Source organism: Uloborus diversus, chromosome 9 (assembly GCF_026930045.1).
Source record: "Uloborus diversus isolate 005 chromosome 9, Udiv.v.3.1, whole genome shotgun sequence".
NCBI classification, from domain to species: domain Eukaryota; kingdom Metazoa; phylum Arthropoda; class Arachnida; order Araneae; family Uloboridae; genus Uloborus; species Uloborus diversus.
Genome location: NC_072739.1, coordinates 74,419,081 through 74,436,906, shown reverse-complemented (window position 1 = coordinate 74,436,906; position 17,826 = coordinate 74,419,081). Strand labels below are relative to the sequence as shown.

Here is a 17,826-nt window from a genome sequence, read left to right as displayed (position 1 = left end):
ATGGTTTCTAGTTTTATTATGATTATTGTTATCAGTAGTGCTGCAGTTGGAAAAAAACAATTGGGGGAACTCAAATACGAGTTTGGAGGAATACATCAAAAACAAATTGGATTACCCCCCCCCCTTAAAAAAACAGCGCTAGTTTTCAGCGCAGTTTCACTCTTAAAATTGAACACTCATATATGTTTCTAAAAGCATTCTGATCCTGTTATTTAAGTACGACATTTAAAAATAACTTTGTCAAGCTTTTGTGGTACAAGATTTATTTTCATGAAACTAAGATTTTCTTCTGAACTTAAGTTATAAAATAAATTGATGGATGGAAAAAAAAAAGTCAAACTGCTAACTGTTTGATCACAGAGTTATAACGTTGAAAGGACAGTAAAAAATGCTTCATAATCTAAATATTTTGTGCTCCCCCCTCCCCCCCTGGCACACTCAAAATATTTTATGGTTTATATTTTCTTCATAAAAAAACTTTTCAAAACACCAATTTCTGTGAATTCTCAGCTCTCGGAAACATAATTTTTCAGGGATTTGTGTCATACAAATTCAAGAAAATTTCTTGATTCCAGAAACTAACAGCTCAGTTTTCAACAGTGACTTCCAACAAAACTATGCTTCTTGGAACACTTGTATCAATTAGTACTTTCATGTTCAAAAGGTTAGTAGTTTGAAAATAAAATTACCTGTTAATGATTAAAACTGGGGAGGTAAGATACAAGAAAAAGTTAATAATGTCAATAACCTACATTACTTTCAGTCAAAAAGTTTAAGCACTTTTAAAATAAAATTAAGATTTTTGAATCATTTTTGAGAAACTCTTAAAGACTTTAATTGACAAGTAAGTTTTTCGAAACTTTACCGATATTTCAGTATTGTACAAGACCTGTATTCAGTGTCATCTTACCTTGGAATTCATTACTCCTAATTGCAAATGCAGGAGGATCTTTGATGGCCTTCAAAACTAATGTGAGGACAGGCACTTCTGATCGTGAAAGAACCTGAGATTCAGAGTCACCACATAGTCCATAGATGATTGACACTATCTGTTTCTAAATAAATAAATGAAATTAAACACATGATAAAAACAACAGAGTAACAAATTTAGCATTCAGAAAATAGCTAATGTAACCTAGACAGACGACTAGTTCAGAAAGACAAGAGATTAGGTTAAAATCAATAACATAAATTTTTCCATTCAATACAAAAAAGCCTCACTTTTTACTGTAATTATTGTTACAGTCGATGCTCATTACAACAATCTCTGTCCAGGGTTCGAAAATATCATGATATTTTCGAAAGTATCTAATATTTTGAAATATATCAGATATTTTGACATATATCAGAGCAAACTTAAGTTATTAAATAATGACTGCTTCCTCAAATCAATGTTGTTTCTTATTGTTGTGTTGATCAATGTTGTATCAATTCTTATGTTATTACTAGCATTCCCGTACCCGGCATTGCTCGGGTAATGGAATTAGAAGAGGTTAACAGTGCTTGGTGCACCTAGTTTCGAAAATCCCCTATAATAATTACTTATTACCTATAACTTTTTCAAATTTGGGGAGGATCCCGGGGCCCCTGGGCTCCTTATATATATGCCCTTGTCCTTAACCGATCTTTAACTGTTACTAACGATCCTTTTAAAGTACTGATTATCTTTGCAAACACAGGCCATCTACATTTTATTGTTATACCTATGTTTAAGCAAGAACTTCTTTGTATACAACATTTTTAGTTTTTTTTTTTTCTTTTTCTGGTGCTAAAATTATTAAGCTGCTTGATGAACTGACTTTGGAGCAAGCTACATAACATTGGCCGTGAGAAAAAAAGTTTTCTCTTAAATCGATCCCTGCTACTTTTAATGTCTGTCCTTGTGACTTATTAATGGTTATTGCAAAGCAAACTTTAACAGGAAACTGCACTCTTCTAAATTCAAAAGGAAAGTCCGCCTGTGATGATGTTCTTAAAAATTTTGTTTCTAGTAACGAACGAAAGCAAAAGACAGAAACATTATGATTTGACTTGAGAAAAGCCTCGAAGAATCACGTGAGAAACAAAAACAATATCAAATTTATAGTTCGCTACGACCAAAAGTTGAGATGAAGTACTGAATAATGATTTGAATGGAGGAAAGCCTTCGAAAATAAGGGATTTGAATTTCAATGACAGGTTTTAATTTCACAGAAATTAAGGGGTTTTAATTAATTTTTCCCTAACTAATTGAGATTTCAAAAAATCCTTTCTTAGTGGTTACTTTCGTAATCATGCGGACATGTCTGCCAAATTTCAAGTCTGAAGCTTCAGCGGATTCGACTGTGCATTGATATATATATATATATATATATATATATATATATATATAAAATTAAGCAAACAGAATTACAAATATTAAACAAATTATAAATAACAAATGATGATAAAAAGGAAAAATGCAAACAGCTATTAAGTAGGAATAGAAAAAGAGTGAATCCAGAGCTCATCAGCCGTGGAGGATTCATTAATTATGGTCAAAAGACCAAAATTTTAACTATAAACTAGAAGAGAATGCTTAAGCTCCAGTACATGTAATATAGAGTAACAATGGGCAAACGCACCATTTGCTAAGCTAAAAACAATAAACTAGAGCTCAAACCTAAAACTAAAAGCAGGGGGTTTCGCCTCGACTAATTAGGAAAACAAGTTCCGATAATTAGCCTTCCACGGGACAGTACCTGCCAATAACAAAATTGTCTTACCTTGAAATCCAAGTAAACATATCATGTCCATTGTTCAGCCTGATAAAAAAGCCTGTCCATTCGTCAACAAAACATTAAAAATATAAAAACCATGTCCGGAAAACTGTCCAAAGACGTACCAGGTTGCCCAAAAAAAATGGTTTGACCATTTTTTTTATGAATCACCGTAGTGGATAAAATTTTTACACGTGCGAAACAGGCGACCTGGTACGTCTTTGGACAGTTTTCCGGACATGGTTTTTATATTTTTAATGTTTTGTTGACGAATGGACAGGCTTTTTTATCAGGCTGAACAATGGACATGATATGTTTACTTGGATTTCAAGGTAAGACAATTTTGTTATTGGCAGGTACTGTCCCGTGGAAGGCTAATTATCGGAACTTGTTTTCCTAATTAGTCGAGGCGAAACCCCCTGCTTTTAGTTTTAGGTTTGAGCTCTAGTTTATTGTTTTTAGCTTAGCAAATGGTGCGTTTGCCCATTGTTACTCTATATTACATGTACTGGAGCTTAAGCATTCTCTTCTAGTTTATAGCATAGCTGCCAACCTCAAGATAAAAAAAATAGGAGCACTTAAGGGAAAAAATAGGAGCAATGAGGGTTAAAATAGGAGCACCAAATCGTGGCCTGTGCTAAACCTTCCTTCTGTACTGTAAGCTTCTATAAGTTCAAAGCACCATTACAATGCGTTTCTGAATTTTCATGTTAGATTTTCAACAAAACTACAACCAAGTTTAAAATAAAAATATTTTACATTAAAAAAGCACCATTACGTAGGTACATATTGAAAATTAAAAAAAAAAAACAAAAAAAAAAAAAAAAAACATGATTACTGTTTGATTCAATAAAACTGCAACCCTTTTTAAAGATATTCCTCTATACATATCCTACATGTATTGAAAATGCATTGCATAAGAACATATTGAAGATTTAAAAAAAAAAAAAAAAACACGATTACTTTTTATACTTGGAAGTAAAGCAACTTCATAGTAAAAATCAAGACTTGGAAATCTTCTAAGTGGCCAGTGGACACTAGACTCCAAAAACTTAATTTCCACCACTGTCACCAAGTTTTGAAACACAAACTGGAGGGGAGATGGGGCAGTTTTTACAACTTTCATGAAAAAAATATAGATGAATAGGACTTCACACATTTTAAAATAGAGTCATTCAATACTTTTTTTGTACATGGAAAATTCAAATTAAAAAAGGTTTCTGATTTATTAAAATAAATAAATAAATAAATAAATGAGAAGTCAGCAAGAACCTTCATTTTAGATGAAATGGTTTCAGCTTATAAGAAAGCCTCCGAGGCAATAAGGATCAAATACAGATAAAACTTCTCTTTCAAAAGCCTTTTTGCCTTTTGTTATTTTTAATAGTTTGTATTGAGACAAACAACCAATTCTGTTTTCGGAAACTTAGGCTATTAATAATCTTGTCTACTTCCATGTTGCAAATGACCAAACATGGCAACAATGCAATAAATTTCAGATGATAGATTTTTGAATTTGTTGCATTAAAAGTAATTATAAATAATTAATAATCCTTAAAAAAAACTAAAATTTAGATGAAATAGACAGTTTTTAGCACATTAGCATCCAAACCAATGAAGATAACATAATATTCTGAAGAAAAAAAAAATTTTATTTTTCAAGAAAAAAAATAAGAATTTTCCAAAAAAAAAAAAAAAAAAAAAAAGAAGCCCATTTCGCATTATTTTCAATAGTTTGCATTGCAATACACATCTAATTCCGGTTTTGAAAACTTGGCCACTTTAAGAGTTTTGTGTACTTAAATCTCACAAATGACCAAATATGGCGACTAAGTCAAAAATTCAGATATAAAATTTTGAATTTGTTGCTTGAAAATAATTTGAAAATAAAAAATTCCCATGAAACTACAATTTAATTGAGAATCTTTAGCACATTCGTGTCCAAAGCAATAGGGATAAGATGAAATTTTAAATAGTATACTTGTTTTCATTCCCAATAAAATTATTTAAAATAACCAAAAAAAAAAAAAAAACATTTTGCAGCACATTTTGCTGATTTTCATTAGTTTGCAGTTAAAAGAAACCCCCAATTCTGCTTTGTCTTTGAAAACGAAAGCACTTAAGCATCGTCTACTTTCATCTTCTGAATGACCAAACATGGCGGCTACGTTTTGCACGTAGCTGAAATGCTCAATGAAAAAACGATGTTCTCCGATCGATTGGTGCTCCCACTCAGTGTTTATCTTGACACTAATGCTTCCAGAGGGCATCAAATTGCCTCCTCTTTTGTTGAGTTTGTGCACAATTCCTAACTTCCAGGATAGGGAAATTTCTTCTTTTTCCTCAGAAATCGAAAAGTGTACAAGCAAAGTCAAAAAACGGAGTTTTTTGAAATAAATCGGATTTTCGGAGTACGCAATAAAAATCGGAGAAACTCCGGGAAAAACGGAGTACTTGGCAGCTATGTTATAGTTAAAATTTTGGTATTTTGACCATAATTAATGAATCCTCCACGGCTGATGAGCTCTGGATTCACTCTTTTTCTATTCCTACTTAATAGCTGGTTGAATTTTTCCTTTTTATCATCATTTGTTATTTATAATTTGTTTAATATTTGTAATTCTGTTTGCTTAATTTTATATTTACTTGGCTTTTTAGTTTTGCTGCGATGCGCATCTATGGGCTCTTGGTGTGGTCTTTTCAATATTTTTCACTTTTATTATTATTTTATATATATATATATATATATATATATATATATATATATATATATATATGTGTGTTATCTCAGGACATTGATTTTTATATATTAAGATTACAATGCATAAACTTTAAAATTAATGTTTCATTCATTATTTATATTCATGAATATACATTTTATATAAAAATTTACGCACTTAAGAATGACATTTAAATATAAATGATATTTACAATCATTTTTAAAATGTGATAGTTTAATCTATTAGGAATAAAATATAACACAATTGATACATTTCCATTCATTTTAACTGAATAACTTAAGCATTAGCAGGCTTCACTCATTTTTCTTTGGTTAACTACTTTTACGAATTTTATATCTTTCAGAAATAAAAATATGCATTAGTCAGAACACATCCATTAGACATTTTCCATCTTTTTGACCAACTTTTAACTCTCAGTTAGGCAGTTTTAATTAAAATTATTACATTACTAATAATTTTATGAATATAAAATAAAGTAGGAATATTATACTATAAACATTATATTAATGATTTAATATGCTATATAAATAAAGTATATATTACTTTTGATTATTTTTAATAATTAAAGAATAATATTAATGTGATTAATACACATAATTTTTATATTGCAAATTTCTTACTTCGAAAAAATAAATATCGAATATATATCATGATCTATATCGACTGGTATATATCGGCAAACCCTGCCCCTGTCGCTCATTATAACTACCCCTGTCCTCTAAACGAAATGGGTCACTTTAACGAGAGGTCCTTATAACGTATTGCGTGGTATTTAGTCAGTTTTGAAAAAAAAAAAAAGAATGATTTCTCTAATTTATAGTTTGTTTTAAAATAGAATTAAAAAAACCAACAAAATTATAAAATAATTTTTAAATGTTTATTTTTTTCTCTTTTTTTAAAATTTTCTGTTTCAATACTATCTATAAATTACACATACTTTAAAATAATACATTTAGCAATAAAATGCATTGAAAATAACTGAGAGGAATCAGTTTTTTTTTTAATTAGATATATTACTCTTTTTAGGTGTTTCTTTTTGTTTGAGATTTTTTCAAAGTGTATTTTCTCCTCTCATAGACATTGTAGAAATTTTCTGCTTTTTAAAAGTTTTTATAAAAACTTAATTCTTAATGTTGACCATTTGTGTGTAGTTTTCATCACTTGTTTAACCATATACCAACAACCTTTCAATGGAACTATTTTACCTTTAGAGACATAAAATGCTGTAATATTGATTTTTAAATAGTTAGTCCTAAGGATATTTGAAAAAAATGGAACGAAATTTTGCACATTATATTGGATTGAACGGTTCAGTTTGGATGCTCTAATAGACGTTAAAATAGCATCGCATCTATGGAATAGGGAATGGAACTTCATGCACCGGTCGCTGTAACCAAAGGGTCGCAGTGATAGGAGGTCATTCCATACAGTGATGACTGTATTATTTAAAAGACTTAAAGATTGTACAAGATCCAAAAAGATTTCAAATGGTAAAGTAAAATTATAAGAAAGTTTAATGTAAAAACAACATAAAACATCTTTTAAAAGTAAATATGCTACTTACTTGTGAAATACAACACTGATCCGTTATGTGTTGCAGTTTGTGTAAAAAGTATTGCAGAAGAACTTTGCATGCCTGAGCTGCACAGCCAATCTGGCTTTTAGGTACTAAAAAAAAAAGGAAAAAAAGAGAAAAAAGTAATGAACATCACAAGCATTACAGAAAATCATAATTTGTAGCAATAGCCATTTTAAATTACATGCCACATACGTTTCATTGCTTGGTGCAAATTATACACACTTCATTTTATCAAAAATAAACTCATTTATGTAATAATTTCTATCTTTTGGTTTTTGTATGAAAGAAAATGAAGCCAATGTTTTAGCAATGTAACAAATACAGTGAAATACCTTATGAATAAATATGAAAGATTTGACCTATTCAGCGACAGAAAATTGATTCATAAATTCTAGTTTTAAACAAATTATTATTTGCTAGAAAATCCTCCGTCAAGGCATGACGAATGAAAATTGCTTCTACATTTGAACACATGTTTGGTGATATTTTGATAGTTGAAATTTTAACCCTAACTCCAGGGGATTAAAACCCTAAACTCCAGTAGATAGCACTCATTGATGACCACTTTTTCATTTCTTCATTCTCCCAAAATGAGTCTTACCAGTAAAACAGTTAAGTTACCGCATCAGTTCAACCTTGCCAAAATACAGTATTTCCCTGCATGTCAAACATTACCAAAAAATATTATCAAATTATCATGCTACAGCGTAGTGATGGGCATAATTGAGTTCTCATAATTGAATCACTTGATCATTCAAGATTATTCGAGAACTCAATTATTACCAGGAGTCCTCGATTATTGTATCTAGAGTTCTCGATTATCGTATCTCGAGTTCTCGATTATCATATCTCGAGTTCTCGATTATCGTATCTCGAGTTCTCGATTATCGTATCTCGAATTCTCGATTATCGCTTTTCGAGAACTCGAGCAATCAACTGCTCGAGATGTTGAGTTTTCGAGGTGTCAATCACTCAAGCAGAGTATTTCTCGATTGAATTGATAACCGAATGAATCTCTCAATATAGTTGACTTATGAAGTGATTTAGTTGCAGAGGCATCCGTCATTTAGGGGGTCAGAGGGCTGGTTTGAAATTTTAATGATTTTACTTATGAATGGGCATGGTTTTTGTTGTCTCCCGAAAAAAAATTTGTATTGAGTAGATACCTTTTGATCCTTCCCCCAGAAAAATTTGGAATGATGGGCTGCGCTAAGGTACCTACAGGGGGAGGGGGGAGGCAGGCCCATTGCCAGTTTTCTAGCCGCTACCCATAAACCTATTAAACTTTTTCTTCTCCGAGTCAGGTCGCCCAAATGCCGGGATCCTAGTTTCTGTTAAGCTAACATGGAATCTCGTCGAACCTACATCCCCCAAGGATTGCGACCCCTAAATGAAGACTAAAATCCTTCAGATCGACCCCCTAAAATAGGTTTGCATCTCAAACTTTTCCAGCAGGTAGGGGGACAAAGGGTGTACCTGCTCATTTTATCAGAAAACAACAAAAAACTGGACCCACTTAAATGTAAAAAGTTGAATTTTTCAAGGAATTCCGGCGGGAGGGTCAAACCCCCACCATGACACCATAAATTGAAGTTTCAATGGCTACGTATGTGTCATGACACTCAGGCCCGTTATTTTGAACTATACAAGAGAGGAGGAGGGATTTAGAGAGTATCCTACAAGTTGCATATTATGCCGAATAACAGTAAAAACTTCATTTATACGAGTACAATCAGTTCTAAAAGCCAGGAAGGTTCGCCCCTTATTATACCCGAAAATGATAGGCTTAATGGCACATCCCTATCTCTAGCGCATCCCTGCTAAAACAACTTGGGAATTCAACTGTTCCAAAAGTCAAGGTTGTCCACTCCCCCCCCCCCCCTCCCACCTTCGCAGGGCGATGACATACCCTCTCAAATGTTACGCAGCATCTGTCTAGAAACAGCCCTCCCCCCTCCCCAAATAAGATTTAAAAAAAAAACCACTTCCAAAATTTCGGTTTCGCAGGCTGTGCCAAGGACCCCCTCCCTCTCCCGAAAATGAGATTAAAAAAAACCCTTTCAAAAAACTGGCCCTAAAGATTTTAGTGGCACAAGCTGCGCCATGCCCCCAACCCTCCTAAAAATGAGATAAAAAACACTGAAAAAATCGGAAAATGGCCCAGGCTGCCCCATGCCCCCTCCCTCCCTTCACTGGGCCCCTCTGTAGCAGTCAACTCAATTCTGGAAAAGCTCAGAAAATGACCTACTTGAGTACTCAATTCAAACGTCTCGAGATCTCGATTTGAAACATCTCAAGATCTCGATATAAAACATCTCGAGATCTCGATTCGAAACATCTCAAAATCTGGATTCAAAAGATCTTGAGAAGTCAATTGCTCAAGTACTCAATTTAAAAGATCACAAGAAGCCAATCGCTTGAGTACTCGATTCGAAAGATCTCAAGAATTGCTCAACAATTGCTCGAGTACTCAATTATCTATCGCTCGAGTTCTCGATTTTCAGAAGTACTCGATTCCTGAGATCTTGATTATCAAAAGATCTCGATTATGCCCATCACTACTGTAGCGCGAATTTCATTGTTGGTGAGGTAACAGAGGGTTACTCGATCAGTGAATTGGCTATTATATATATGAGGATTGTTAGATACTTCATTTGGTTACTAAACAAGTTTAATTTTAAAGATCTAGTACAAACAATAATTACTTCTTTAAAACATTTTATTAAAGCTTAATGAAATTATTCAAGCTTTAAATAGCTTAGGAAATGAAAAAAAAATATTTTATACAATCTATTGCTAGGTTACTTGGTAAGGAATGTAGCATTGATTAGAAAAATCTGATATTTCTGCCATATTAGAAGATGAGGCTACTTATCTCACGAAAATAAATTATTTTTGTTTTACAACTGAAAGAAGGGTTTTGGAAAGATTTCAGTTTCTGTACTTTGTAAGGAAAAAAAGACAGGCGATGAATCTATCTAAATTTACTTTTGACCTTTTTCAAGTTGCGGTGAAGAACTGTTGGCACAAGAGGGCCATTAACACGTCTGTTACCAATCATGTAATATTGCGTAATACAAGTTCTCGCCAAGGGCCTGTCTCACAGATTGTATTTATTGAATATTTCACAGCGAATGTTTGAAGAACAGAATTCATTTAACCCTTCAAACTAGCTGTAATAATTGCACATTGTATTTTGCAGTTGAAGTAAATTTCCATAACATATTTGAAGCAATGAACAAATGCAATTAAAAGCTAAGAGTTTCTACTTACTATGAAAAGAGTTTGTGATGATGAAGTGAGCCGACAGTGCGGAGAAGGATGCAAAGAAGTTCTCGTACTCATCGTCATGTGAGAGAAGGACTTGCTGCCTGCAATAAATAAAAATAATATAATTCCAAGTTTCGGCAAACCATTTTTTAGGTAGGTCAGTAAAATTGACGATTGAATATTTTCCTTTAAAAATTTAATTTGATTTAGTAAGAATGTGCACTTTTGGAACATTAGCGTATATTCAGTGGCATACATGTACATAATTCTGAAGAAAAAATAAATAATTCTTCAAGAACTTTTATAACATAGAAGTACAATGAAAATATAACAACATAGAAGTCAATTTAAATTTCTCATCTTTTCATATAAGAGGTTTGAAAAAGATTCAATTTCCCCCTCAATTGGAAATTGGAATGTTAACCCCAATAGAAGAAATATTCAAATGCAGAGCTTCCCCCAGAGTTAAAAAAAAGGCATTTTTTTTGTTGAGAAAATGGGATTTTTTCGAAACTAAAAGGCATGTTATCGCTTCAAAGCATTAGTGGATATAGTTATAGGATATATACAGTTATTCCCGGATTCAAATGTCTTATTATTGCAACACTGAAAACTTTGAAACATTCATGAATTACTTCCTAGGATAACTGAATAGTTTATAATCATTTTTAAAAAAAATATAATGAATTCTTTCAGCTGTTACTAGCTGTAACTTAAAAAACTTTTAAATCCAAAAGTAATAATTGCTCTAGGATTAACCACCACCATAAGGAAACAAAATCCAATAAACAGTGCCAGTTTGACAGCATGGTATTTATTTTCAATTTGTTTTCAATTGAAATGTCCAAAATCATCAATATCTGACTTTTAATGCTCAATGCTTTGTATTTTTACGTTTCTTTGATGCCACGTGTCACGCGAAATATTACCGTTTTGCTCTAAATCTGCATCAATCTTTTAGCATCTGCTTTCTGTTTTCGATATTTGTTACTATTTTTTCAGTAGTACACAATATGAAGTATATTGAGCAAAAACACAAATGTATTTTTTGGCACAAAAAATGCTTGGCGTGCGTATAATGCATAATAATAAAACAGAACGTATTATCCACGAATTATGTGCAAAAACATCTGTTGTAGCAAATAATCGTGAATTATATTAAAAAAGACTGAAATAAAGTTTAAACTAAATTAAATTCTAAAAAAAAATCGGGAAAAAAATTACGCAAATTTCGGACGTTGGCGAATTTTTTGGATTTGTGGTGTTCCACTGCACCTGCTTAATTCTAATTCAAAATGTAAAAGCAATATTGAACACTTGAATTTGAATGAAAGATTATAAAATGCAGGCTTAACTTGATGTTTATTTGGCTGAAAGAGAAGAGTTAGAATTATCTTAAATGCATGTCAATTAGACAAAGAAACACTTCCCTTGTCATGAAGCGATAAGGAGGAAGGATGACAGCCAGTATTCTTCACTGGAAAGTAGTATAAACAGCCCCCCATTATTGAATAAGAGGCCATGCAAACTCTGAGGCAAGGAGTAAGAACGTGATTCTGGGAATTCAGCAGTGGCTTATCAGTAGTGTTCCTGAAGTGAAAAGCCCTTGGAAGAACATTATTTAGTCTCTACAATGCCTAGGCCACTTTTTGTCCCTTGTGGTAACTGATAATGGAAGGCATGCTTTCCTCACAGCCAGCTCATTGGCAATCTAAGTTGGGAGGAGAGAGGGGAGTTGCAGATATTTGCTATTTTTACTTAGAAGAAAAACATTATCCTATAATTTATAGGAAAACAAGGTGAGGGGACACAATCTCCCTTCCTTTTCCTGGTAAGTATCTCAAATCAAAAGGTTGCCAGTTCATGAAATGAAATGCAATAAGGGTGTCGTTTTATAAAACGGCAAGTTGGTCGCATTCTAAGAATCAAAGGGCAAGTTGGGTGCTGTACCCTCCCGCCCAAGTCTGGGGGAGGGTCTGTCAAATGCAGTGTTAAGTTAGTAATAAGTATATATTAAGCTGTTAAATAGGCCCAGATCTGAGTACCTGCAGTGGTGGGGACAGGAAGGGGAGGGGGGCTATGTCCTTAATTAGCCCAAGAAATTGAAAAGAAAAAAACCAGCACTAAGACTTACTAACATTGCAAATATGCACTGTTGGCCCTAAAGATTTTGTTTCAGGGGGGCCCACAATCTATAGATCCGGGCCTGCTGTTAAGTTAGTAACAAGTTAACGGCTAATAGTAGGAATGTAGCCTTAAAATACTAAGTTAGAACAAACCTAACCTGGCAGCATTATGAAGGCTACACAGATTTTGATTACAGCGTTACAATGCTGCCATTTTTTACGTTCATAATTTTTATGTGATTTAAAATCATCATTTCCTGTGTCTGATATTTAGAAAACTGTTTAAAGCAAAGCCCTGAGCTTGATTCTTCCACATGTGAATCAATATTATACAAACTCGTAGCTTCTTTTATTAAATAACATTTGTATTTCTTTGGATTATTAACTTTCATTTCTGCAGATATTTTCCAAACTTAGAATGTACTTCTACTAGAACCTCACTTTTTGTTCTACTTCTAGGAGACATAATCTCGTGTGAGCATTAAACTTTGCAATAAATCCTTTTGCAAATAGGTATTAAAAATCAATAATGACTTCAAGAAGCATATAAATGCAACACAAATTCCATAAAAGAACTTAATTAAATTGTTTCAAGCACTTTTTCAAAACATGTTGTTAATTCAAAAGGCTTACTATCTCTCAAATCTCAAGATAGAATGAAAATTACCAACTGATATTTGTTTACAAATCAACTGCAGATGATTTTTTTTAACTCTAAAAAATTAAAAATAAAAAAATTGCTAGCGCAGGTGATAAAGTAGCCAAAACTGGTGCAGCTGACGATAAACTACATTTGTCAGACTGGAATTCCCCTCTAGTAACCTTTAGCTTATTGTATACTGTGTTGTCGCCAATGGAGGTTTGCTTGGCGATTTTAGTGCAAAATGGCTTTTGTTACGAACATAACCAGCCATGTTTCTACTGTAATTTATGTATTGTTCAATGAAAAACGTATTAATTATGCAAAATACCAATGGATTAAAGAAGATATCCTTATAATAACCTTTTTTCTTGAGGTTAGAAGACAGTGGATCATCAAAAATTATGAATAAATGGACAGAATTATCGGCATCAAGATCGTAACGCCATTTGGACATCTCACATGTATGTTTAAGAAAAATCATTTTTCTTCTAAGATACTGCATAAAAGCTTATGAAAACACTTTTAAACAATTAAAAATTGATTCTGAGGATCGATAAATACCTTTAAAACGAAAACATCATATACTTAGTTCTCAAATAATAGCATTGTAAAGATCGAAACTTTTGGACATACATCAAATTTCAAACTTACGTTTTTTTAAAAATCGTTTACAAAGTAAATAATCTATCTTTACTTTTGTTATTTGTGTAAAATATTAACAAAAAGTTATTCAGTGTAAGATTCATATCTTTAATTTTTTTTGAAACGTATGGAAATAAAAAAAAAATTTTTTTTAATGGTACATTTGCTCAGTTAACGTTTTGGTATGTCCAAAATTGTGCCTTTTAGCAAAGAAAATATTTTTTTAAGAGCATTTGAAGAGCATTTTTTCAATAATTTATGTGAAATCTTGTCTCTATACAGTATTATATTTTAACTCAAAAATTTTTGAGTTAATTAAAATGAAAGTTATTTGGTGTTGAAGCTTCAAAGTTGAGGTCTGTGTTTGCTTCCACCTTTTGAGAACTGCCCATATATATAAAACAAAGAATATATGTATGTATATATATATATATTTATATGGTTGTATATACAGGGTGTCCACCCTATTGGTGGACCAATAGCTAATTTCTAAACTGTAAGAGATAAGCATCTAGTTCCAATTGCGAAAAATCTTTAAATTTGATAAAGAATCAAAATTTATGAAATTTTTCTCAAAAAATCAAATTTTTAAGAAATTACAAATCCAACTTTTTATACAGTCCCCCAGTCCTAGAAATTAAATGTAGTAAAATGTTCTTGACACACTAACTTTTGAAACTAAAAAAAAATCACTCTTCTATGACCACAAAATTAACCGAGTTATGAAGTTTTAAAAAATAACAATTTGTGAAAATTTTACGACGTTTTCTTTTTCTGAAACAATGCTACACTTTAGGTGCTCTTAAACTTAAATATTCTCGTTAGTCTTATTTTCATTATTCTTTTAGAAAAACTGATTTGATTACTTGCCATGTTTCATAAATTAATTGACTGGTGCGAATTTTTTTCTCATTTCCATTCCATTCTATTTGTAGAAACAAGAAACTCAACGAGTAGGGTCCTAACGCAACTAGTGGTTGCGAGGAAAGTAATTTGAATTTAAGATGTTAATAAAATGAATTTAAATTATACTTTTCGCAATCACAAATTGCAAAAGCCTATTTGTTGAGTTTCTTCTTTCCACAAATGGAATGGAATAGAAATAACTAAGAAATTTGCACCCGTCATAACATTATGACTTAATTTTCTAGAATTGGTAATATCAGTATATCCATAAAAAAGAAGTGGTGTTTAGGATACAGTAATAAAGATCAAGACTTTATGACCGATATCCACCAGTACACTTATCATAAAGATTATTTACAGTGTATACTGTCATGTATTTTTATTTCTGATCAATCTTATAGATGAGAATCAGTAATCTCGTAATTTTGTATGAAGTTGAAGTTCTGTTGTTCGAGTTCATCTATATAGGTGTTTTTTCTGAAAAAGCTTAATGTTACACAAAGAAACTTTTTTTTAAATGTTAAGTCTGCTTGAATTAAGCTCTGAAAAAATTATGAATAATATCAAACCATAGATGATTTGTAAATATGACGATGAAAATTTTACTCCATAAATAAATAATAAAAAAAACAACCGTCGTCATGGCAATCTGAAAAATTAGAGCAACATCAACTTTGGTCAAATGAAGACAGTAAGCAACTTGTGAATGCTCAAAAAAATCCCCTGACGTTAAACAAAATTATTTAAAAAAAAGAGAACATAATTGTTTAAAAAATAATATTTCATTTGAATTTTTTAAAATAATGTCCATTTACTTAATGATATTCAGGGGGTGGAAATTAGAGGGCCTTAAAACAAAACGACAAACCACTTCAATACCCATGAAATTGAAATAATTATTTTTGCTTTGAATTGCCAAAAAACCAAGGCTGTAAAATCACCGGGAAAATTTTAAAAGCATTACTAAGCCTAATATATAATAACTGCATTTTCATATTCCAAAATCATCATTTGCACGATCTCATTTTAAATAACCATTCAGAAAGTTGCCACTTTTCTTTTCTCGACTGTGACTAAATAAAATTTTGTGTTTGGTTTGAGATAAAAATTATTTGGCTATTTTATCTACTTTCTTTCTTTTTTGTACTGCCAGCAGAATCATTATTTTGAAGGGAAAATTTTACAGTTTTTTTTCTCTCTAACTGAAGACTGATTGTTCAACATGTGTCACATGACATAACTTTTATTCGAGGTAGACCGTGCAAAACCGAGCAACGCAGCTAGTCGACATTAAAATTGTTCAAAATTTGATTTTAAAATTGGGGACTAATTTTTACATTCATAATAAAAGTATTTGCCTGAAAGAATTTCTTTTTTCCATTTTATCCTACTATTACAAAAAGTGCTCTTACCCTAATTAAAGATGCAAATTTTTATAAAACCCTGAATCATAGTCATGTAGTTTAATCAGTTTCATTACAAGTGCCGGCGGTAGTGAGAGATGATTTGACATCCCCTTTACCCACGGCTTTCTGCATTACAAAAGGGTTTTCTGAAAAATCTGAAGCATGTCTCTGCTATTTTTTTGAAACTTTGTGCTTCTAACGTCGTTTATTTTTAGAATTATTTTGGAACAGTCACAAACATAGTATTTAAATAGAAGACTCATGATGAAAGGAATGTGAACATATTTTAGTCGCACCAAAACATTTCCCACTTTCTTTAATATTTATGTTATATGGGTGAAATATGTAATACCATATGTGCATAAATCAAATGACAAAGGGTATTATATAAGAATTTTAAAGGAAAAATGTTTATTTACGAAGGAACACTTCTAAAGATAATAAGATCATTAAGAGCACCTAGCTGCTCAAAATATCTGCGTAATAGTGATTAACGTGGTATGAAACGAACAAGAGAGAAAAAGAAATTTTGTAAAAAGAAAACATTCAGTTTTGAAAAAGAAAATATTTTATTTACTCAACAGAAACGTTTTGAAAGTAAAAGAACAGAGAATCAAAGTTTTTCAGTAACTTTAAGAAAACATAAATTAAAAATGAATTATGACACCGGTTGGAATAGTACACCAATATAAATAATTCAATAAACGAACGTATTTTGCTTACGAACCTTCGAACAACTGATCGTATCACTTGAAGGACATCATACTTATTAACGTTATTTTGTGACGCCGTAAGCAATAATATGGATGGTTCTCTAAAAGCATATTCCACATCCGTATCAGCCGTCGCCATAATTTTAACATCAAAACATTGCAAACAATAAAAAAGAAGAAAAGAAATTGCCAGATCAAATGACTTTTTCGCTTGTTCTGTTTTGAAAACTGGAGTAGTAAAAGTACATTCGATGGTGCACTGCTTTCTTAGTTGAGTATAAATGTCACGTGCACAAAATAGTGCGATGTGATAATAGTGGGATTGTGAGAAAAATTTATGAAGATAAAAATATAATATCGTCACATGCATGCACAGTGTGACACTTTTACAATTTGCAGCCTTTTCAAACTAATATTTTTAGCATGTTTCAGTTATTATAAAAATGATACAAAGAAAATCGCAATTTGAAATTTCATGAGCAAAAATGACCTATGTATTCAGCAGAGGTGAACCTAGAAATTAATTTTGGGGATGCATCACCATTGAATAAAAAAAAAAAAAAAATTTCTTTCAGTGGCGTTGCAAGAAAAGAATTTCTCAGGGAAGCATGCTGGTATGATTCAATTTCTGTGGGGAATCTGATTAGTTTTAGTTTTTCCCATAGTCGAACCGTGAAACTTTTGTGTTTCGGTTTTGTTTAAAATGACTTTACTCTTTTCTAAAAACTGAAGCATGAGTTGAACCAATCATACTTCACCGCTGTAAGACTGCTCGCGACTGTAGGGAGTGCTACCCCTCGTGAAAAGCCTACCTACTTCTAGCAGCTCTTCGTTTTCATAATAACTTTCATATTTTAGAGGCGTATTCAGAAAAAAATTCGAAAGAGAAAACAATTGATTTTTAAGGCAAGGGGGAAAGTTGGTGCTAGCCGTTTTCTATAACAGTAAAGAAAATTTTCTGCGTTCCATGGGTTATACTTCCCCAAATCCCCCTCGGATATGCCACTGTCATCGTTATTCTTTTTCTTGAAAAACATGCATTTTTGTATGCTCTATTCAATT

General features: G+C 31.9%; 1 protein-coding gene across 1 annotated transcript in view; it reads right to left on the bottom strand.

Annotated features, from left to right (window-relative positions):
- Positions 1 to 16,906, bottom strand: part of LOC129230320 (E3 ubiquitin-protein ligase UBR4-like) — a 21,914-nt gene extending 5,008 nt beyond the window's left edge. Inside the window, exons 1-4 of the mRNA XM_054864719.1 lie at positions 16,779 to 16,906; positions 10,332 to 10,429; positions 7,044 to 7,147; positions 911 to 1,055 (exon numbers count right to left, since the gene is read on the bottom strand). Coding sequence (XP_054720694.1) covers positions 911 to 1,055; positions 7,044 to 7,147; positions 10,332 to 10,429; positions 16,779 to 16,903 — 472 coding nt within the window. The 5' untranslated portion in view covers positions 16,904 to 16,906. The remainder of the gene's footprint in view (positions 1 to 910; positions 1,056 to 7,043; positions 7,148 to 10,331; positions 10,430 to 16,778) is intronic.
- Between the last annotated feature and the right edge of the window lie 920 nt (positions 16,907 to 17,826).